The sequence below is a fragment of the Ambystoma mexicanum genome, chromosome 5p (assembly GCF_040938575.1).
Source record: "Ambystoma mexicanum isolate Mex_15411 chromosome 5p, UKY_AmexF1_1, whole genome shotgun sequence".
Lineage (NCBI taxonomy): Eukaryota > Metazoa > Chordata > Amphibia > Caudata > Ambystomatidae > Ambystoma > Ambystoma mexicanum.
Genome location: NC_090930.1, coordinates 661,222,711 through 661,245,792, shown reverse-complemented (window position 1 = coordinate 661,245,792; position 23,082 = coordinate 661,222,711). Strand labels below are relative to the sequence as shown.

The 23,082-nt window shown below is 46.4% G+C and overlaps 1 protein-coding gene across 5 annotated transcripts in view; it reads left to right on the top strand.

Moving 5' to 3' along the window:
• The window catches only part of BTK (Bruton tyrosine kinase), an 805,015-nt gene that overhangs the window by 452,439 nt on the left and 329,494 nt on the right, over positions 1 to 23,082 (top strand). For 4 of the 5 annotated variants that reach the window (XM_069613032.1, XM_069613031.1, XM_069613033.1 and 1 more), the window contains 3 exons: positions 713 to 841; positions 20,224 to 20,291; positions 20,408 to 20,586. In XM_069613032.1, the coding sequence (XP_069469133.1) occupies positions 713 to 841; positions 20,224 to 20,291; positions 20,408 to 20,586 (376 nt within the window). The remainder of the gene's footprint in view (positions 1 to 712; positions 842 to 20,223; positions 20,292 to 20,407; positions 20,587 to 23,082) is intronic. The other variant, XM_069613034.1, reaches the window with a different exon arrangement.

The window sequence follows — 23,082 nt, the reverse complement described above, 5'->3', positions numbered from 1 at the left end:
TCTATGATGATTCGAAGATTCTTTAGCACTTTGGATACTTGCAGGCAGTTTTCACTCTCTGTTGACAGGGGATGGACATGGGGGCTATTGATTTAGGAGAGAAGATCATGGTTTCCATGTTGCTATGGTTGCATTTCAGGCTGTTCTTGTTCTTCCATGCGCTCACTTGACAGAGGCATCTGGTGTGGTCTACTAGGGCTTTGTTCTTGGCAGTGGGGAGTTGCAATATGATTTGAGTGTTGTCTGAATATGAATGTTATCCCACATAGTGCTGCATCTGTTGAGCCAGGTGTGTTAAGTCTTTTGATGAGTATGCTATGGCTCGTTGTGTCAAATGCTGCTGCGACGTCAAGCAGGATGAGATTAGAAATATTGCAAAATTCTGACTAGTCAGTCATCTGAGAATAATATTTCAACCTGAACGTTCTGTACACCTTATATAGAAATGCAGGCGCATTTTGTTTGGGTTCCCAGTTACAGGTTTTTGTTCAATGTATTTGTTAGAAGTGTACTCACATTTGCTCTTGCCCTAACTAAACAAACAAAGCCTGAACTATAGACTGGTATTCTAAAGTGAACTATTGCAAAAGTAAACTTAGCCTTCTTCCTCGTTTTCTCAAACGCTTTGTTGCCTTCATCCCATTCCTTTAGCCAAGTAAGACTGATTTATTTTTCCGACCATGCTAACAATTCCACTGTATTCACACTGCAGTGATCACGTCCAAAAATGATGTTATGCGGAAGTACCACCCCAAATTTTGGATCGATGGACAATACCTCTGCTGTGCTCAGACATCTAAAAACGCCATGGGCTGCCAGATCCTGACGAGCAGTAATGGAAGTAAGAGCTATCTCTGCATGTTTTCCCCAACTCTTTCCTATCGCTTCGGTATCTAAGAACAATTCCCACTATGTTGTCTTGCATTTCCCTCACCAATCTTCCTCTTCTCTTACGCGCCTCACATTTGCATACATTTTTGCTCTCTGCATTACATTTTCTCTGCACTGCCTTCTTCGCCTTGATCTTTTTATACACTGTTTTTCTTCTTCCAGTATAAGGCACACCCTTTTCCCTGGCCCAATCGTGGCATGACACAACACCACTCTTACCGTCTTATAATCGATATTACTCACATTTGTATTTATTTATTTATTGTCCGTGTTAGGCGCTTATACACAAAGCAAATTCTTTTTCAAAGCGTGCACAGGGAAACAGTGAGGGGGACAGGTGATGATAGACAATCAAAATGTAAATACAAAAAATATAAGAAGAGACAAACAATGGGGAGGGGAAGACGAACCTACTATGCCTTGTGAGTGTTCAGAATGTGCAAGTGCAGAAGGGAGAGGGGATGGGATAGGTGCTGTGGTTCTTGTGGGAGAGTAGCAGGTGAAGTGCTATGAAAACTTAAATGCAAGCCTCCAAGGGTGGAGGGTGGGTTGAGGCACGTGCAGACGATAGACAGCAGCTGGGATGATACGATGTGGAAGATCAGGGCTCCGAGGATGCATAAGGGCCCTGCTAACCAATCGAGCTACTGTGTGATTAGCAGGGGAGATAGGGAGGGAAGGAGGAGATAAAGAGGAAGGTCTTGAAGCTCTTCCATAATTTAAGTAGGTCCTTCTCAAGACCAAGAGTGAGGGGAGGCTGTTTCAAAGAAGGGAGCCTGCTGAGGAAAGCGATCGACCTCCTGCCCTCTGTTTAGCAAACCGCTTTACACACTAGGAATTGGTGCTAGAGGAGCGCAGGTATCTAAAGGGGGAATATTTAGTCAGAAAGAGTTGCAGATAATGTGGTCACCAGACCCAGACAGCCTTGTGGATGATACAGAGGGATTTTAATTTTATCTGTGCTGTGACCGGGAGCCAGTGAAGACTTTGTATTTGTTTCATTACACCCTAGTTTGCCTTTTCTTTAATGTGCCACTGATCACTGTAAGCATTTATTAAGGCCATGCTTTCTTCCTTACCCTAGGCTACAGGGATTGCCAACCTTGTCTGTAATGATCTAGTTCTGATGAAGGGACATACTCCGAGCTGCTGATTAAAACAAAGCCTTCCCTTGATCCCTTTTCAGTTTAAAGGGATCAGTTGGTGGTCTTTTATGATCGCCTGAAACATTCTGTCCTATCTAACAGCCTGAAAGGTTTGATTTTGATAGGCTCAGTCTTTTCTTTTTGAGATTACAAGAGGACAAATGTTTCATATTAACCTTTGGTTAAACAATTTCCTTAATTACCAAGCAACAACTAATACTACCACCCCAGTGGTTTCCTGGATTGTAGGCTGAATCCCACAATCCATGCCTGTGTTCCGATCAACCGGAAAGTTGCTCACCTGCCCCTCCATCTTCTCCCCACCTTTACCTCCCCGCGGTCTCCTGTCCCTTCCTTCCCAACTCCCTTTGCGGATTTCTTTAGCAGCGCCACCAGCGTCACTCCTACCTATTCCCCAGGTGCCAGGAAATAGAATACGAGCTCTGCATGGAGCCACGCCTTCCATCTCCATGGTGGCCAACTTAGGTAAGTATTTTGTTTGAATGAACGGGGAACTGAAAGCATCCTGTTAATTCAAACAAAATACATTGCTGTGAGCACCGCAGGTTTTGGATTGGAAACGCGGGATTCTTATAGCAATAAAACCTAATCCGGTGGGCCACATCTGGTTTTATTGCTATATTCATTACAACGAGTGACTGGAAAACACACTAAAAGGGAGAAATCATAAGGCCTACATTTTGTGCAACATAAGAGCAAAGAAAAAGTTGATTTTTACAATTGTAAATGAAACAAGTAATTATTCTTATAATTGATGTTTAGGTGTGTTTTAAGATTCAAAATAATGTTGCTAGTTACACCTTAAAAATTGTTTACAGTCTTCCTAAATCGGTCAGGGGGTTACACAGCTGTTTCTAAAGCCTTCCCCGCCAGGGGAGTACTGGAGATTGGATACCAGCTGGTGAACAGGCCAGCGATCAGGCCTCCTTCCTTCTGCGGTAGTCTGATGTTAGCTCTTTGCGGGATTAGTTGCACGCTGAAAGACATAAAAGGAGGTGGACAAGCAACACAGTCACTAACCCCATTTCTCAAGTAAGTGATGGATTTTCAAACCACTTCCAGACCAAGTGTTGTCTATGGCAGTGGTCTTCACGTCCAGCCTGCAAAAACAAAATCCACTCCTTGTTTTCAGGATATCCACGCAAAATGCATTTGAATAACCTGAATCTTAATTAGAGTCAGTGGTTATCCTGAAAACCTGGTGTGTTTGGGGCTCTCGAGGACAGGACCAGGAGAACCCTACTTTAGGGCTGGAAAATTGAATAGTTTCTGGAACTGTTCATTTTTTTTTAAGTGAACACACTTATCAGTAAACAGCACTTGAATCCCTCCTCCCCACCAAAACATGTCCTATTATTTTATAAATCCCAGTCACCATGTTCTATAGGACTGTCCAGGAAGACGCTATGACATATAGACTAATATGTTGAAGAAAGGATTGCACAATCCAATTGAGATTAGTACGTCCCAATTTTTTTCTCACATCGAATACTATCAGACAGTCCTTCAAATAGATTCGGGGTCTCATTTCACACCGTGAACAAATCGAAATAAAAATGTGGTGCATTGTATTCTCCCCTAAGTACAAGTGCGGGGTCATCCTGTTTCGTTTTTTAAATCATGTTTAATAATCTCATGAAGGTTAATAGCAGAGACCGATGGTGGCATCAGCAAGTAACACACTTACGATAATCTCTCATATGTGAACGTGAAACCTGATGTCTCCAAATTCCATCTTGTGAGAATTAAGTGTATATTTTGCAATAATAGTTATTGTCATATGTGGGAAAACTGCATAATACTGCATCAGAGAGCAGGCAAACGAAAATATCTTCTACACTATGTGCCCATTTTTTAAGGTATGCAGTAATAAAAACACGGCAAAAATGTCGACCTTTACAAAAAAATCGCTTACAAAAATGCTGTGGTTTGACCCGGTAAAGGTGTACCCGTTTATATAATTTAAGGGGAGCGGGGGTGCGGGGGTGTCCTTTACATGGATTGTGGCGGCAAAACCACAGCCTTTCTGCCACAATTTTTTGTGTAAACTGCCATTTTTGCTGCGATTTTAATACATGGAAACTTTTTTAAAGCATTACAAAGAAATGTATTCCTGTGCTGATCAATTGACACAGTTTTAAAACAGCATGAATTCTAAAAACACTTTTGTTTCGGAACCACAGTAGATATCATCTGGCAAGTCTTTGCTTCGTTAATGTGGAGGATATGAAGTCAGCTGGGAGTCGTATCCCAACCCATACTGCTTCTTCACAATTTGCCTCAGAAGATCTGCAGAAATATTTGCCCTGGCATTAAGGCCACCATTGAGGGAGCTAGGAAGTGGAAAGAAGGCGGAAGGCAAGTTGTCAGCGATGGATCTACAAACAGCCAGGAGAGGACACAGTGGTAATCAGATCACTCAGTCTCAGATAAGGTGGGGGGTGGAGAGTGTGTTGTGGACCTGGTTGTAAGGCAGGAGAATTGTCTTGAAGAGGAGGGTTTTCAACTCATCCCTGAACTGTAGAAGGTAGGGGGTAGGTCTGAGTTTGATGGGGGGTTCCAGAGTTGTGGGGCGTAGACAGAGAAGGCCTGTCTTCTGATTCTTTCCTTCCTGCACTGGCAGAGTTCAAGTCTGAACATTTCCCTACGTCAAAGCGCCAAAGTACCTATTTATATCAACTCAGAGGTCTGCATATGAAATGTATGGTAAACATGGTGTGGAACCACCATGACTATCTTGAACTTTGAAGTCAGATAACAGATATGGGCTGTCCCCAGCAGAGGAGCTACACGTTTGATTTCTAGGTAAATGTACTCATTGATTACCTCCATTTTATCCCCACAATACTACCTGTACTTAAGTGGCCCTTTCCTACCATCAGACCTACAGCTATTCAGCGTGCCTGGCTCTTCTGCTCCCTAAAAACGGGAAAATACTCACAACAAGATAAAATAGTGGGTAGAAATATTCCCAGCAAACAATTTGAAACAACAGAAACATTGACGTCTGCCTACTGCTATTCCCACAAAACTCCATGTATGGAATCCACTGAGTGAAATGAGCAGGAAGGAGCTCTAGTGTTACTCTAGTATTACTTCCTGATCTGAAATGTAACTATGCTAAAAATCTTTTAATTTTAATTAATTAATGAATATAAAAAAGTACGGATTACAAAGTGATATGTTTTAGAGTTAAAAGCTATGTTGACTCATCTATAAATGCTGCCGTTTGACAATGCAAATTACTTGTTTACTCCATAAAACATTGTATTCCTAACTTAAAAAAAATAGGGAGTAAAATACTGACATTCACAATCTTATCTGGATCCCTACCTACAATGAAATATCTTGGTCAATGTTTATATTCTTCCATTCCCTTCCAAGTACAAATTGGCAGCTTGTAAACTGCGCTGAAGCTAAATAGGAGATCAATCTAAAAGCACAATTTCCCGGCATATCAGAGGGCACAGCAATCCGCTAGCTTTGTAGAGAATGTAGACTAGGTGTTACATACACTCTGCTATGCAGGATAAAGGTTCAAGAGAAGGGGTCCCAAGGCGGATCCCTAGCAAACCCCCTTTTCGATGGAGGTGATCAAGATGTTGGAGATTGAAGAAAAGAAGGAAAAAACTGTTGTTCCCTGGAAGATGCGCTGTCTCATGCGTTTAGTTCAGAAAAAGAGCAAGTTACACACTATAGCAATCTTATGTTGTCTAATAATCTCGATTTTAATTATTGAGTTCTTTGCCAACACATGTTTCGACCCCTTCTTTAGGTCTTTTTCAAGGCACGGCTTATTACAATAACACTCAATTACTTGCCCATAAATGACCTCCAATTACATGTGCCATTAAGAAAACATCAGAAAGAAAATACAATAAGCAAATCCATTGCATCGGAGGGAGAGGGAAGGATTAGAAAACATCCGAACACCACCAACCAATAAAAGCATCTTGCCAAACACCAAGTAAAGAGCAACACACTGTGGAAAACAGTCAAAAGGAACAGTCAAAAAACAAGAAATAAAAAAAAGGAAGAAAAAGAAAAGAGAGAAAAGTCTCAATATCATGAAATAATACATTGGTTCAACTCTTGTACATCTTCTTTGGCATACTCCATATGTCGTGCTGCAGGTGCCATTGTGATGCTGGAAATGCATCAGAGGGACAGAGCCTCTGAATCCTTGTCCCTTATTGCTTTTTATCGTGTGTTCTGTCATGTTTTCTGCCCAGGAGTCCATGTGGGACTCCTGGCAGTGCAGCTCTCTCTTTTGGTTTGGTGAACAGACCCATGGGATACCCTTATGGCACCCCTGGGTAGGGGTACAACCCTGTGCCCCTAGTGTATGTTTTTGGGCACCTGTGGGTGGCCCACAGAGCAGGGTATGGGCTGGTGGCAGCTCCATGCTGAATTTGACAGGTGCTCTGGGTGTCCTCCATTTTGGGATACCCAGGCCCTGCCATTGGAATCAGTTGATTCCTGATAGGAAACAAGATGGCCCCTGTGGCCTCTTGCTTTCTATTGCCTGTTATCTTGTTTTTCCCAAAGTCCTGGGAAGCCCTGACTCTGTCCCTTCCCCCTGATTGGCTGTTGGGTGGAAGTTCCATATATGGTGTTGTTGTGAAGGCCCAGCTAGACTGACTGGAGCCTTCCCAGTGATTGTATGTTATGGGTACCTCCTGTGGGTGGGACCTGGGTGAATGGAGTGTGTGACCAATATACACTCCTTGTTGTGGTTGTCTGGTTTCTGGCATGAGAGACAAAGACTGAGACAGCCCTGCCCGAAACTGGCCTGAATGCAGTGTGTAGTGTTGAATGGCTGGGTACTTGTCCCAATCCACATTCCTTGTTGTGAGTGTCTGAAAGGGAGGAGTGTGGCCTGAATGCACTGTGTGCCTGATTGGCTGACTGACTGCATGAATGCCCCTCTGTATGATTGGCTGCTGAGTGTATGCCAGCAGTGTGGATGAGAGACAGAATAGTATATCTGGGGACCTCTCACCACTGTTCAGGAGGTTCAGGAACGTTCAGGAACGTTCAGAAGCATCCTGGAGCTGAGTCTCCACTCTAAGAGTAACTGGAACTGCTGATCCTCGACGTCCAGCTGGAAGAAGAAGACTTGCTGTGGCATTTGCTTCGACCGATCCGAAGGCTGTCGAAATCGTCGAAGACTGACCCGAGAGAGGACCTGGTAAGGCGCCCTCTTCCCGTGCTCGGAGGGACCATCGAGCACCGCTCCATCTTCGCCGAAGCGCCCTGGAAGACAGACCCTCGAAAGGCTGTCGACCCGAGACGGGACCGCCGAGGAGATCGAAGTGAAGCACCCGGACATCGACGCCGTCGAAGTCCATTGCCGTCGACCAGGGTTCGCAGGTTTGTGTAACCGCTGGAGGCCCGTCGAAGTTGTGTTGCCCAGCCGTGGGAACCACTTGACGCCGTGCCGCCGACGACCGGAGCCGTCCGCTCCTTTGCCTAAGAACATTCAATCGAAGGACTCTCTCGACCGCATCGTCGACCGCTTATCCTGCCGGAGAAAGTCGAGGACGACCAACGCGCCGAGGAGAAACCTGCCGGTGGGTTTCCCGCCACCCAACGACCTCAAAGACTCGGACGACCCGACGCCCTTGCTGGGCTTCCGTCTCTACAATCTTTGCGGTCCAGAACTATTGTCATCGAGGTGCCCCGCACACCTCCGCCTTGCAGGACGCCGACGCCCCGACGCCGACGAGCACCGCTCGGACGAAGCTGCCGCCTCTTCGACATCGTTCTACCTCGTTTGTCGACGGACGTTCGACGCCCCGTGCCTCCCGCTTAAAAGGGAAGGCATTCAAGAAGGGCCGTCGATTCCCCGTCGCCGAACCCCGAGTTCTTCGACGTTTCTCGACGCCTCTCGACGATCCGTGACTCCCGCTTGAAAGGGGGTCGCTCAAGAAGGATCCGTCGACGCCTCTTCGAAGGACTCGACTCCACCAGGTACATTGGGGGGGTAAAAACATTGTAGGAGAGAATAAGACTATTGAACAACATATGGACTGGGCTTGTGTTAGATCTCTTTCTTTTACAGGTTGCCCAGGTGGGGGGATCTCCACACAGAACTGTGTCTAGTGTTAGGGGCCAGTATTTTGCCTATTGTTCAACCACCTTATTTTCTCTCTTCTCTCTATTGCTGGTTTCACTTATTGATCTGTGTGACATTTTTGTGGATGCACTTTAATGAGGTCTAATATTAGTGGTACCACTTTAGAATTGTAGATATTTACCATTATTGATTTTCCTGAGCACAAGGTGCGTTATTGTGATAAGTGTACATAACCTTTGAATTAATTATATAAAGACTGTGTTTTCAGTAATACAGTGTGTGGACATTCCTTTGTGGGGGCTTGGGGAATACACTGTACTTAAGAACCAGCCTGCATCACCTCCTGAGAAGCTAGGCCTTGATTGCTCGTCCATTGCTACCGTAATAGAGAATCTTGGCTGGGGTCTTCTGTGCCTCTCCTCTACCATATAGAGAGCAGAAGTACAGACACCCCCTACCGGTCTTTACAGCTGGTGGCAGCGGTGGGATGCTTATGGTTTTAAGAATCAGTGTATAACCGTGCCACTTACAAAATATCCGCACTTTATTAGATTAAGGTTTGGGTGTGTACCAAATAACTGCATTACAAGCACTGGAGCCCATTGCAAATGGTAAATTGACTCGGATGAGCTTAGAGGCTCTCCAGAGTGCTTGTGAAGCCAGGGAGCTAGACTTTGTGGATAAGTCTAGGGCTGAGCTGATAGCTGCCCTGGTGGACTACCAGACTGATGGTGAAACTCTTGATGAAGGGGGGGATGCAACCAATGAGGACTCTGCCCCTGGGGTTGTCGCTGAATCTGTTTCTGGGAATGCCACCCTTCCTGCTGCCTCTGTTCCAAACCCCAGCCATTCCATGGAACTTGAGTTATTAAGGATGAAATTGGCCTTTGAATATCGCAAGTTGGAAATAGAAGCTGAGCTTAAGAAAGAGGAGCTGGCACAGCAAGTGGAACTCAAGAATAGGGATCTTGCGCTCAAAGACAAGGACACTGAATGTCAGAGAATCCAGCTAGAGAAAGCTAGAGTGGAGACTTCAGCTAAAACCAGTGAGAGTGTCAGGTCCCCAGCCACCAAGTTTATGAAAGATTTGGTTGGTGTATTTGTGGAGGGCTCAGATATCCTCCAATGGATTGAAGCGTTTGAAATGGCTTGTGCGATTCATGATGTAGATAAAAGAGATTGGGCTAAGTGTTTGTTAAGCAGAGTGCCTCAAACTGGATATGACTGTATTCTGAAGCTGAGTGTGGAAGAAAGGGGTCAGTATGAGTGTATGAAGTCTGCTTTGATTGCCAAGTTTGGCAAGACACCTACCCAATACCTTAGAAGGTTCAGGGATTTTAAGAAAAGAGAGAATGTGTCTTGGGTTGACTGGGTGAGTGCTGCGCACATGAACATGATGGGGCGGATCGATGGGTACAAGGTTAAGACTTTTGTTGAATTGTCCCACCTCTTGTTTTTTGAGCATTTTTCTGAAGCCTGTTCACCAGAGCTGCGTCAGTATGTCGCTGACCAGAACATTTTGGACCCCTTTAAGCTGGCTAGGTTGGCTGACAAGTGGGTCTCTCACCGGGTGTCCCCTAAGGACTCCAGTGGGAAGGACAAGGACAAAGAGAAGGGGGCCTCTCAGAAAGCTGAGGAGTCCCCCAAGCAATCACAGTCGGGTAAACCAAAACCTTCCTCTCCTAAGACCCAAAAATCTAGTGGGGATAAGTCATCTGTGGGTGGGAATAAGAGTAGTGGTCCACCTGCTGCAAAGCAGGCTCCCAGTGGTTCCAGTACCGTACCCCGCACTCCTGGCGCTTGTTGGGACTGTGGGGCTCTGGATCACAAAAGGGGTGACTCCAAGTGTAAAGGTAAGGCACTTGGAGTACAGGCTGTCAGCCTGACCTACCCTTACCCCGTGTCTGAGGTGGAGGCCACTGTCCTCCCCTCCTCTACCGGGATCACATTTGGTGCTCCGGTAGAGATTTCCTTAGTATCCCTTGGGGCCTGGGACCAGTACGCGGAAGTACTGGCGACTATCCCACAGAACACCCGTAGGTTTTTGAGAAGTGTCCTCTTGAATGGCCAGCCTTCTACTGGTTTGAGAGACACTGGGGCAAGCATGACAGTGGTGGACAGGACCCTGCTCAGGCCAGAGGACTATGAAGGTGCTCCTCTGCAAACCACCAGGTTAGCTGGTGGGCCTCCCAAATTATCACCTGTAGCCTTAGTCACACTCATGATTGGAGACAAGACAGCGAAGCTTCCTGTCCTGGTTCAGGACAATGTCCCTGCTAACATTTTGTTAGGGAATGATCTAGTAGAGTTGGGGTTGATCTCGGATGGTCTTCCCATGACTGCTGCTGCCGTCACTAGGTCACAGGTGACACCGGGTCTGGCTGTGGGTCAGATACCCGAGCCAAAGGCGAGGCCTAAGGCAAGAAGGCGGAGGACCAAGAAGGCCACCTCTGTGGAGGGAGCACCTTCTCTTCCTGCTGCACCCATCGGGATCCATGCTCCGGACGGGCTGGGTCCAGTGGAAAACCCAAACTCAACTCCTTTGGGAGAAGAGGCAGAAGACTCTCCTGTGGGAGAGGTTCTCAACCTGGAGGATCATCCCGACCTTCAATGCTTGTTAGCTGAAGGGGGACCCTCCCGGGCAGACTTCTGTAGGGGACAGAGGGAGTGCCACTCTCTCGAGGGTCTGAGGAAACAGGCCCTGTCCCAGGCACAAGGAGAAGTGCCTAGGAATTTCCGGATTTATTGGGAGGGTGAGCTCCTTGTTAGTGAGCCCACTAAGCCTGAACCTGGTGCCCGCAAGAGGTTGGTGGTACCCCAGGTTTACAGGCCCTTCCTTCTGCAGTTGGCGCATGAGGTGCCCTTGGCTGGTCATCTTGGGACCAAGAAGACTAAGCAGAGGCTCTCTGCCCATTTCTACTGGCCACGGATGGGAGTAGAGGTGGAGTCCCACTGCAGGACCTGCCCCACTTGTCAGTTGTCTGGCAAGACTGGAGGCAGGTATTTGCCCCACTGCAGCCGTTACCAGTGGTTGGCACACCATTTGAGAGGGTGGGCATCGACATCGTCGGTCCCCTTGACCCTCCCACTTCAGGTGGACATCGGTTCATCCTGGTCTTGGTAGATCATGCCACCAGGTACCCTGAGGCAATACCCCTTCGGACTGTTACTGCCAAGGTGGTTTCCAGGGCTCTCCTGGGCATTTTCACCCGTGTTGGATTCCCCAAGGAGGTTGTCTCTGACAGAGGATCCAACTTCATGTCTAGTTACATGAAAACCATGTGGAAAGAGTGCGGGGTAACCTACAAGTTCTCCACCTCTTACCACCCCCAGACCAATGGTCTGGTTGAGAGATTTAATAAAACTCTCAAGGGCATGCTAGGGGCTTTGGAAGAACCCCTAAGGAGGAAATGGGATCTCCTCCTGCCATGCCTGCTGTTTGCTTACAGAGAGGTGCCTCAAGAGGGTGTTGGTTTCAGCCCCTTTGAGTTACTCTTTGGACATCCCGTGAGGGGGCCCCTCGCCTTGATCCGAGAAGGCTTGGAAGCCACCCCTCCCGGTCCCGCCAAGCAAGTGGGGGACTATGTGTTAGGCCTCAGGCGGAGGATGACACAAATGATGGGTCAGGCAACAGCAAATCTCAAGGCCAGCCAGGAATTGAATAAGTACTGGCATGACCGTAAAGCTTCGCAAGTGGATTGGACTCCGGGACAGGAAATCCTTGTGATGGAGCCTACCAAGCCTAGAGCTTTGGCAGACAAGTGGACTGGACCCTTCAGGATCATCTCCAAGATGGGCGAAGTCAATTATCTGGTTGACATGGGAGCCTCTGGGGTAGCCCCCCAGGTATTCCATGTCAACAGGCTCAAGCCTTTCCACAGGCGAGCAGAGGTCTCATGTCTCTTGCTAGCTTCAGGGCAAGAAGAGGATGAGAGTGAGCCCCTTCCTGATTTGCTGCATAGCAACCCTCAGGATGGCTCAGTGGAGGGAGTACATCTCTCTCCAGATTTGACAACAGAGCAGCAGAGGGCCTGCAGGGCTTTGCTCCAGCAGTATGCCTCTCTGTTTTCACTGACACCGGGCCTTACACCGTGGTGTAAGCACGAAATTGACACTGGTGACAGTGTGCCTGTCAAAAGCAGGTGCTATCGTATGTCAGATACAGTCAAAAACCACATCCAGGCTGAGGTCGCCAAGATGTTGGATCTGGGTGTTATTGAACCCTCAACCAGTCCCTGGTCCAGTCCAGTGGTCCTTGTCCCCAAGGCAAGTTCCCAGGCGGGTACCAAAGATTGGAGGTTCTGTGTGGACTACCGAGGAGTCAATGCCGTCACCAAAACTGACGCGCACCCATTGCCCAGGGCTGATGAGCTCGTGGACACCATAGGTGCTGCCAAGTTTGTGAGCACCTTTGACCTTACCTCAGGCTATTGGCAAATAGCTCTGACGGACCATGCCAAGGAAAAGACGGCTTTCTCAACACCTGAGGGACTCTACCAGTTTAGGGTAATGCCTTTTGGGTTGAAGAATGCCCCTGCCACCTTCCAGAGATTGGTCAACCATGCGCTCAGTGGGCTGGAAGCCTTTTGTGTGGCTTACTTAGACGACATTGCCGTCTACAGTTCCACCTGGGAAGAGCATTTGACACATCTGGATAAGGTGTTGCAGGCCTTGAAAAGGGCTAACCTCACTATCAAGGCCACCAAGTGCCAGATAGCTCAGGGGAAAGTTACCTATCTTGGTCATGAGGTAGGAGGGGGTCAAATCCAACCTCTCTCCAGTAAAGTACAGGATGTACAGAACTGGGAGACTCCCACTACTCAAACCCAGGTGAGAGCCTTTTTGGGCCTCACTGGGTACTATCACAATTTCATGGCAGACTATGGAACCATAGCTGCACCCCTGACAGCTCTAACTTCACCCAAACAACCTAGGAAGGTTAATTGGACCGAAGACTGTCAGAGGGCCTTTGATGGCTTGAAAGAAAGTCTGTGTAGGGCACCTGTGTTGTGTGCACCTGACTACAGCCGACCCTTTATCGTCCAGACGGATGCCTGCGACACCGGAATTGGAGCTGTCTTGTCCCAGTTAGATGACAAAGGGAGAGAACATCCTATCATATTCATCAGTAGACAACTCAAGGGTAGAGAACTTAGGTGGGCTACTGTTGAAAAGGAGTGTTTTAGCATAGTTTGGAGCCTTAGGCGTTTTAGGCCCTACCTTACGGGGTCTACCTTCAAGGTCCAAACAGATCATAAGCCCCTGAAGTGGCTTATGCAGATGAAGGGTGAGAATCCGAAATTGCTCAGGTGGTCCATTAGCCTGCAGGGGCTAGACTTCACCATAGAGCACAGACCAGGGAAGAGTCAGGATAATGCAGATGGCCTTTCCAGAAGGTATGTTGACCGTCTGGATGAGGGTGTCTATCCCGTGGGAGATTAGACACCCTCCACCTCAGTCTGGGGGGGGCGACTGTGATGCTGGAAATGCATCAGAGGGACAGAGCCTCTGAATCCTTGTCCCTTATTGCTTTTTATCGTGTGTTCTGTCATGTTTTCTGCCCAGGAGTCCATGTGGGACTCCTGGCAGTGCAGCTCTCTCTTTTGGTTTGGTGAACAGACCCATGGGATACCCTTATGGCACCCCTGGGTAGGGGTACAACCCTGTGCCCCTAGTGTATGTTTTTGGGCACCTGTGGGTGGCCCACAGAGCAGGGTATGGGCTGGTGGCAGCTCCATGCTGAATTTGACAGGTGCTCTGGGTGTCCTCCATTTTGGGATACCCAGGCCCTGCCATTGGAATCAGTTGATTCCTGATAGGAAACAAGATGGCCCCTGTGGCCTCTTGCTTTCTATTGCCTGTTATCTTGTTTTTCCCAAAGTCCTGGGAAGCCCTGACTCTGTCCCTTCCCCCTGACTGGCTGTTGAGTGGAAGTTCCATATATGGTGTTGTTGTGAAGGCCCAGCTAGACTGACTGGAGCCTTCCCAGTGACTGTATGTTATGGGTACCTCCTGTGGGTGGGACCTGGGTGAATGGAGTGTGTGACCAATATACACTCCTTGTTGTGGTTGTCTGGTTTCTGGCATGAGAGACAAAGACTGAGACAGCCCTGCCCGAAACTGGCCTGAATGCAGTGTGTAGTGTTGAATGGCTGGGTACTTGTCCCAATCCACATTCCTTGTTGTGAGTGTCTGAAAGGGAGGAGTGTGGCCTGAATGCACTGTGTGCCTGATTGGCTGACTGACTGCATGAATGCCCCTCTGTATGATTGGCTGCTGAGTGTATGCCAGCAGTGTGGATGAGAGACAGAATAGTATATCTGGGGACCTCTCACCACTGTTCAGGAGGTTCAGGAACGTTCAGGAACGTTCAGAAGCATCCTGGAGCTGAGTCTCCACTCTAAGAGTAACTGGAACTGCTGATCCTCGACGTCCAGCTGGAAGAAGAAGACTTGCTGTGGCATTTGCTTCGACCGATCCGAAGGCTGTCGAAATCGTCGAAGACTGACCCGAGAGAGGACCTGGTAAGGCGCCCTCTTCCCGTGCTCGGAGGGACCATCGAGCACCGCTCCATCTTCGCCGAAGCGCCCTGGAAGACAGACCCTCGAAAGGCTGTCGACCCGAGACGGGACCGCCGAGGAGATCGAAGTGAAGCACCCGGACATCGACGCCGTCGAAGTCCATTGCCGTCGACCAGGGTTCGCAGGTTTGTGTAACCGCTGGAGGCCCGTCGAAGTTGTGTTGCCCAGCCGTGGGAACCACTTGACGCCGTGCCGCCGACGACCGGAGCCGTCCGCTCCTTTGCCTAAGAACATTCAATCGAAGGACTCTCTCGACCGCATCGTCGACCGCTTATCCTGCCGGAGAAAGTCGAGGACGACCAACGCGCCGAGGAGAAACCTGCCGGTGGGTTTCCCGCCACCCAACGACCTCAAAGACTCGGACGACCCGACGCCCTTGCTGGGCTTCCGTCTCTACAATCTTTGCGGTCCAGAACTATTGTCATCGAGGTGCCCCGCACACCTCCGCCTTGCAGGACGCCGACGCCCCGACGCCGACGAGCACCGCTCGGACGAAGCTGCCGCCTCTTCGACATCGTTCTACCTCGTTTGTCGACGGACGTTCGACGCCCCGTGCCTCCCGCTTGAAAGGGAAGGCATTCAAGAAGGGCCGTCGATTCCCCGTCGCCGAACCCCGAGTTCTTCGACGTTTCTCGACGCCTCTCGACGATCCGTGACTCCCGCTTGAAAGGGGGTCGCTCAAGAAGGATCCGTCGACGCCTCTTCGAAGGACTCGACTCCACCAGGTACATTGGGGGGGTAAAAACATTGTAGGAGAGAATAAGACTATTGAACAACATATGGACTGGGCTTGTGTTAGATCTCTTTCTTTTACAGGTTGCCCAGGTGGGGGGATCTCCACACAGAACTGTGTCTAGTGTTAGGGGCCAGTATTTTGCCTATTGTTCAACCACCTTATTTTCTCTCTTCTCTCTATTGCTGGTTTCACTTATTGATCTGTGTGACATTTTTGTGGATGCACTTTAATGAGGTCTAATATTAGTGGTAACACTTTAGAATTGTAGATATTTACCATTATTGATTTTCCTGAGCACAAGGTGCGTTATTGTGATAAGTGTACATAACCTTTGAATTAATTATATAAAGACTGTGTTTTCAGTAATACAGTGTGTGGACATTCCTTTGTGGGGGCTTGGGGAATACACTGTACTTAAGAACCAGCCTGCATCACCTCCTGAGAAGCTAGGCCTTGATTGCTCGTCCATTGCTACCGTAATAGAGAATCTTGGCTGGGGTCTTCTGTGCCTCTCCTCTACCATATAGAGAGCAGAAGTACAGACACCCCCTACCGGTCTTTACAGCCATGCTGGACAAAAATATATCAACCCCTTAGTGGGCTAAAGACCAAGTCTGAGAGGAGTCGTATACCCAACCATGATTCAGTAGCATACCATATGTCCACATTTGGTTTAGTGAGAAATTGGGATGAACCGAGACATATCCATGTCTAGCAGACAAATCAAAATAACACTCTATGAGCGCTAGGATTTCATACATCAGAAAGAAGCTTTGGAATCTGGGTAGATGATGGTCTCCAATGCGGGAATTATCCTGTCATTATTTGTCAAAACAGTTTTCAATCATTCATATTGGGAGCCTCAACTCTTAAGTGCACCAATCATTAGTGAATTAAATAAACATCCATGCGGGTGCCACATAGTCCCATAGGAAACCAATGTTCAAAGTACGTCAAATAGTAACAAAAACACTATTTGGCATTTGCCATCCGCTTGCAATCCTTAGCAATCCGCATGAAGTATCTGTGAACGACTTCCAATCATATCGATATCTATAATCACCTCTGCCACATTGGGGTGCCGCGTCGTTGTGCTAAAGGTCAGTATACACTGACCAATTAACCGGCCTGGAACTAGTAAGGAGAACAATGTATAGATGCATGATTAATAAGAGTGTTGCGTACGGCACTGGAGTTCCATGTGAGTGACTAGAAGATATTTACCTCAGCCTGGTTGCACTGTGTCCTATGTGAGTCTCGTGCGCAAGTATGCCTTCTATGAATTGAGCATCCAGATGTGCAATTAAATCACATCGTAATATTCCTAGAATACAAACACATGAAAGAAACACGTCATTCCATGGTGTAGGTGGCTAGAACTCGTTTGGCGACAGCAAGAAATAGGCACATATAACGTTCTTGCAGTCTCGTATTCAAATGCTGTGTAAAAGCTCAGAAATCAGTCGGCGAGTTAGACGTCGAATCGCCTCTGTATCCTTATGCGTATCATACTTCCAACATAGACCTTTTGGCATACACATAATATGGCGTGAATAATATATTTCGATTTGCAATTAATGAAGTCCTGGATGTTCATTGTCAGGCCTTGATGACATGTGAACTGAGCGGTAGATGTGAGAGCATATTGGCAAAGGGTACATGTTCCACATTTGTGAAAACCAGAGGGGCTACTTCTGAGCCAACTGGAGATTATTTTTGGTTGATGGAGAATTTCTATCATTCATATTGAGTGAGGTGGCGACCATGTCGCAAGGTATTTTGTTCACTAATAATAAAAATGTTTATTTCACGTGCGTATTTCAAGTATAGTATCCACTGTGATTTCTTATCCGGGTGGCACAATAAGACTACTTTATCCTAATCTCTTACGCAGGTATCAGCTAATTTCTGGGAGTATCACATGGGAAGTTACCCCTAGAATATATACGTCTAACCCTTGATTGCGTGTCAGAATATGCGGAAATCGGCATTGAATCGTTCCTGAGTTAATAACAGAGGCGATTCGACTTCTAACTCGCCGACTCATTTCTGAGCTTTTACACAGCATTTGAATACGAGACTGCAAGAACGTTATATGTGCCTATTTCTTGCTGTCGCCAAACGAGTTCTAGCCACCTACACCATGGAATGACGTGTTTCTTTCATGTGTTTGTATTCTAGGAATATTACGATGTGATTTAATTGCACATCTGGATGCTCAATTCATAGAAGGCATACTTGCGCACGAGACTCACATAGGACACAGTGCAACCAGGCTGAGGTAAATGATACTTCATCTTCTAGTCACTCACATGGAACTCCAGTGCCGCACGCAACACTCTTATTAATCATGCATCTATACATTGTTCTCCTTACTAGTTCAAGGCCGGTTAATTGGTCAGTGTATACTTACCTTTAGCACAACGACGCGGCACCCCAATGTGGCAGAGGTGATTATAGATATCCATATGATTGGAAGTCGTTCACAGATACTGCATGCGGATTGCTTAGGATTGCAAGCGGATGGAAAATGCCAAAAAGTATTTTTGTTACTATTTGATGCACTTTGAACATTGGTTTCCTATGGGACTATGTGACACCCGCATGGATGTTTATTTAATTCACTAATGATTGGTGCACTTAAGAGTTGAGGCTCCCAATATGAATGATTGAAAACCGTTTTGACAAATAATGACAGGATAATTCCCGCATTGGAGACCATCATCTACCCAGTTTCCAAAGCTTCTTTCTGATGTATGAAATCCTAGCGCTCATAGAGTGTTATTTTGATTTGTCTGCTAGACATGGATATGTCTCGGTTTATCCCAATTTCTCACTAAACCAAATGTGGACATATGGTATGCTACTGAATCATGGTTGGGTATACGACTCCTCTCAGACTTGGTCTTTAGCCCACTAAGGGGTTGATATATTTTTGTCCAGCATGACACCTGCAGCACGACATATGGAGTATGCCAAAGAAGCTGTACAAGAGTTGAACCAATGTATTATTTCATGATATTGAGATTTTTCTCTTTTTTTCTTCCTTTTTTTATTTCTTGTTTTTTGACTGTTCCTTTTGATTGTTTTCCACAGTGTGTTGCTCTTTACTTGGTTTTTGACCATTTGTTTTTATTGATTGGTGGTTTTCGATGTTTTCTAATCCTTCCCTCTCCCTCCCATGCAATGGATTTGCTTATTGTATTTTCTTTCTGATGTTTTCTTAATGGCACATGTAATTGGAGGTCATTTATGGGGATGTAATTGAGTGTTATTGTGATAAACCGTGCCTTGAAAAAGACCCAAAGAAGGGGTCGAAACATGTGTCGGCAAAGAACTCAATAATTAAAATCGAGATTATTAGTCAACATAAGATTGCTATAGTGTGTAACTTGCTCTTTTTCTGAACTAAACACATGAGCAGAGGCGTTGCTAGGGGGGGTAGGTTGAGAGGTCTATAGCCCTGTCTCTTTTGGTTGTAGCCTCAGATAGAAGATCAGGTGCTTCAACCAAAATGCTTGATAGCCCTGAGTCGCGCCAGTCCCGACATTAGCTTAGCCCCTGATCTTTCCCAGACTTAGCAACACCGCTGCGCATGAGACAGTGCATCTTCCAGGGAACAACAGCTTTTTCCTTATATTCAATTAGGTTGGGTTAACCTACTGGTTCCTTTGGCTTGCGGCAGTCTCTCACCTCATCGTAAGGCAAACTTTTTGGCCTGGGCGTGCTTTTACCTGCTACCCCACCCTCCTGTTTTTGGAGATTGAAGAAGGTTATCTGATAAGGCTATCACATTGATGTCCAGGGAACATGTTTAACTACTGGAGGACAGGGTCTTTGGCGCGTGTCGCCCTGCAGACGAGGATAGAGTGAGTTAAGATATTTGGTTGAATGGCGGACGTGTGCTCATTTCATTGTTTGCAATGCACTCACTCTCCTTCAATCCGTTCATGCACACTAAATAACTCCCCCTCATTTGGCATCTGTCTCATGTGCCATGTCTTTACTTGCCAGGATTCCAGCTGCATCTTCTCAGTCCTTATTCCGCTCTCTGCTGTCTTGTGGATTGTCATGCAGCTATGCAGAGCTATTTTCCTGCTGGTCTACAGTCTGTGTGGGGCTTATTTCTTCATTATATGGGCCCTTAGCATGACTCTGGCTATGTTTTCATTTCCCCCACATGGTACTTTTGTTATTCGGGTGTACACTGTGCCACCATCTGAAATATGTTAACATCAGGCGGATATGATATCAAAGGATACAGTAGGCAGGTCGCATGGGCCTTTGAGAATGAATTTTTCTGCCAGGAGGTATGGTGATTTCACCTGGTGTTATTTTACACCTCCACTGGTTGGTATGAAATGCCACCAAGTTGGTGTGGGTTTTCACTATTCTCTGTGAAATGCAGTCAAGCAACATGCAAAGTGAAACAGAGGCAGGCTGAAAGAGGCTGATTGCCTTCCTCATTTGGGCTTTGTCTCTGGAACAAAGGGCCACTCACCCAAGAGACAAGGTTAATCTCCTCGGTCATAATGCAGGTTGAAACATTCCCATTCTTTACAGCCTCGCCTTGACCACCAGGAACTCTTCTTGTCTTCTTTCCGACTCTTATCTCCTCTCAGTTTTCATTGCATTGCTTCTTCTTGAAACCTGCTGCTCTAGAAGCACACCTCTTCATTCCGCCATCTTGAATCTTCTGATGCATCGCACATTAACAAAGCAAATGTTAAAGTAAACAATCAAGTTTTGTGTGGATTTTTTTTTTTAAAGGTATAAAACCAGTGAGATCTCGCCGAATGTCCAAAAAACCACTACCTCCTACCCCGACAGAGGAAAAGGTATGTGGAGAGTTTTTGCCACTTATTTTGATACCGTGAAAGAAATATAATGTAATAGCTGAACAATGATCTGTTAGAAACTCACCACTCTTTAAAACTTCTCTGTTACCTTTGAGGAGAAAACGAGCAGACCTCTACCCCCAGAGCCTCCAGTGCAAGAAGAGATGAAGAAAGTGGTGGCCCTCTACGGTTATACCCCCATGAATGCCAATGATCTTCCCCTGCAGAAAGGAGAGGAGTACCTCATCCTGGAAGAGGGTAACCAGGCATGGTGGCGAGCGCGGGATAAGAATGGGTAAGACTCTGGGGATATACCCTTTGAACTAGAAAGGGAAGAGAGGTTCTCATCCTGCTAAAAATCATTGAATTTTAAAACGATCAATCCTTTACAACTGTTTATAAAGTGATTCTTTAAAACACAGAAGGAGGTTCCAATAAAACATAATTCATATTCTGTTCTGGTCTATACTCCGGATAATGGGCAATGAAAATGCGTGAGTCTTTGCACCCTAAACACTGGACCCCACAGCTCGCTCTGCCAAGCTTCACCTCACTCGTGACCATCCTCTTACGTCTTGGGGATTGTGAATTGGCAGAATCTCCTACTTTTTACCTCATGCCCTTATCTGTTGTGAGGGAAATGACTCCATCATGGAGCAGCATTTTCTAGGAATGAAGGCAGTGTGTTGAGAAAAGAGAAGGATGTAGCTGGGTGTCAACACCCGCATTATCCCGACATAAATTCTCATGACTGTAGATTGGAATATGAATCGTCATCTCGATTTGTCATTGATGTGATGCCCCCCAAGCATATTTGGGGTCCTCCCCACAGCCCTCTATACCCTCACCCCGCAAAACCCTATATGTACAATCCAGTGAAATCGCTAACATTAACAAATTGCATTTTTCCGGTAACATGTACCTGAAAATGGAATTAACATTTCGGCGTGAACAATGGTGCCTGCACAAGAGACACCTGTTTTTCTTAAACGATTGAAACACAGCATAGGAATGTGAAAAAATAATGGCATGAGCGGACATTGAATAGCAAACATCAAGTTGGGCCTGCTTCCTTGCTCAGTATGGTTATATTCTATTTCATGTCCCAGCAATGTCAACGCAGAGGCGCAGGATTGTCCAACTCCGGGCCTCAGAGCCTGAATCCTGATGGGTTTTCAGGATATGCCTCATTCATTTTCATGAGGACAAATGTGCATACATTTAGAATCATTGTATGCAAATATATCTCATGAATATTAATGAGGGCTGTACTGAAAACCCAGCATGGATCCGGCTCTCGAGATCTGTAATTGGACAAGCCTGGCAGCACCCAGGGTTGCTGTTTCAGCTAAAGTTATACTAACTCCACAACAAGTTGTCGGTTGGCGTGCTGAAACAGTGTTAAAATGAACTTCTACACTTTTGTCTCCTGAACAATCACCTCTACAATTAATCAAAAAGGATGAACAATTGTTGGGTCATTTTCTGTTTATCCCTTGCCAAGAACTGCTTGTGTGAGTGTTAGCTTGTGTCGTGATCCTACTGGTTATAGGAGAGGTAAGGTTACTTTACCTTTAGTTTTACAATGTTTGTGGTGGCCTACTCTGTCTGTGGATCTCCACAGGTATAATTTGCCATGATGTGCATTGACAAATTAGCATGTCACACCTAGTCATAACAGGGACGTCATTTCACCAAAATGCCAGGGATAGTGGAAGTGAAATCACACTACCCTTGACCTCCAATGACATCACAGTAAGTGATGTAATTTGACAGCACACTGAAGTGACCTCGCGGGAAGCAATGTAACACGACCCTTCACCCCTTGACAAAACAGGAAGTTGCATCACATAGCATTATTCCTTAGTGTGCTATGAAAAATATGATTACGATATCACTGTAATGTGATGTACATTTCATACAAGAATGGATCACCATATGTATCGTTAATATCAGTGTGTTTAGGCCCATATTACCAAATTACTCTGTATGGAAGCAGATGTCCAAGGCCAAAAGATTATGATGTGCTAGTATACAGCACTTACGCTTAAGCGCTTTATATAGAACAAATATACATACAATATCACCCAACCTGTGTTGTTACTCATTTATCAATCTCAGAAGGATGAATGGCTGAGTTGGCTTTGCCGGGATTTGAACATGCAACTTGCAGATCACACACACATTGCAGCAGCAAGCGCTCAACCCACTGAGCTATCTTACCAGCTATAGTAAAATGAGCAATTACATGACTGAATGTTCTCAAAGTCAGAAAGCAAATTACACTCTGTAGTGAATATCATAAACTGGCAACTGAGATTTAACAGCAGGCCAGTTCATCTGCAGGTCTGGTGCAAAGTTGGCCACATGTCAAGCCTGCGTGGATCTACTGTTCAGGCTTCAGGGGTTGGCAAAATACATATAATTGGGAGGGCTCATAACTGTGAATTAAAGTATTTAGAGTAGTGCAGGGAAAGCAGCGCACTCACATGGCATCCCGTACTCTCGGCAATCGTTACCACATACATGCAAACAAACATCCTGAACAGCATGCCAGGGAGATAGGAAAGATACACACATTACAACAAAGCATTAATTCTGGCACAATGAAATCAAGAGACACTTTATGTGTTATGGTCAAAATGTCTACACTGTACACAAGCTTTTAGGCAGAAGGATTTTGTGTAGTGACCAAGGACACCCAGTAACAGAGAAAACATAGAAAAAAATATGCTATATCTGCAACTTGTGAAAAGCAAAATGCCTCATCACGAGTCTGGCGGTAACCCTT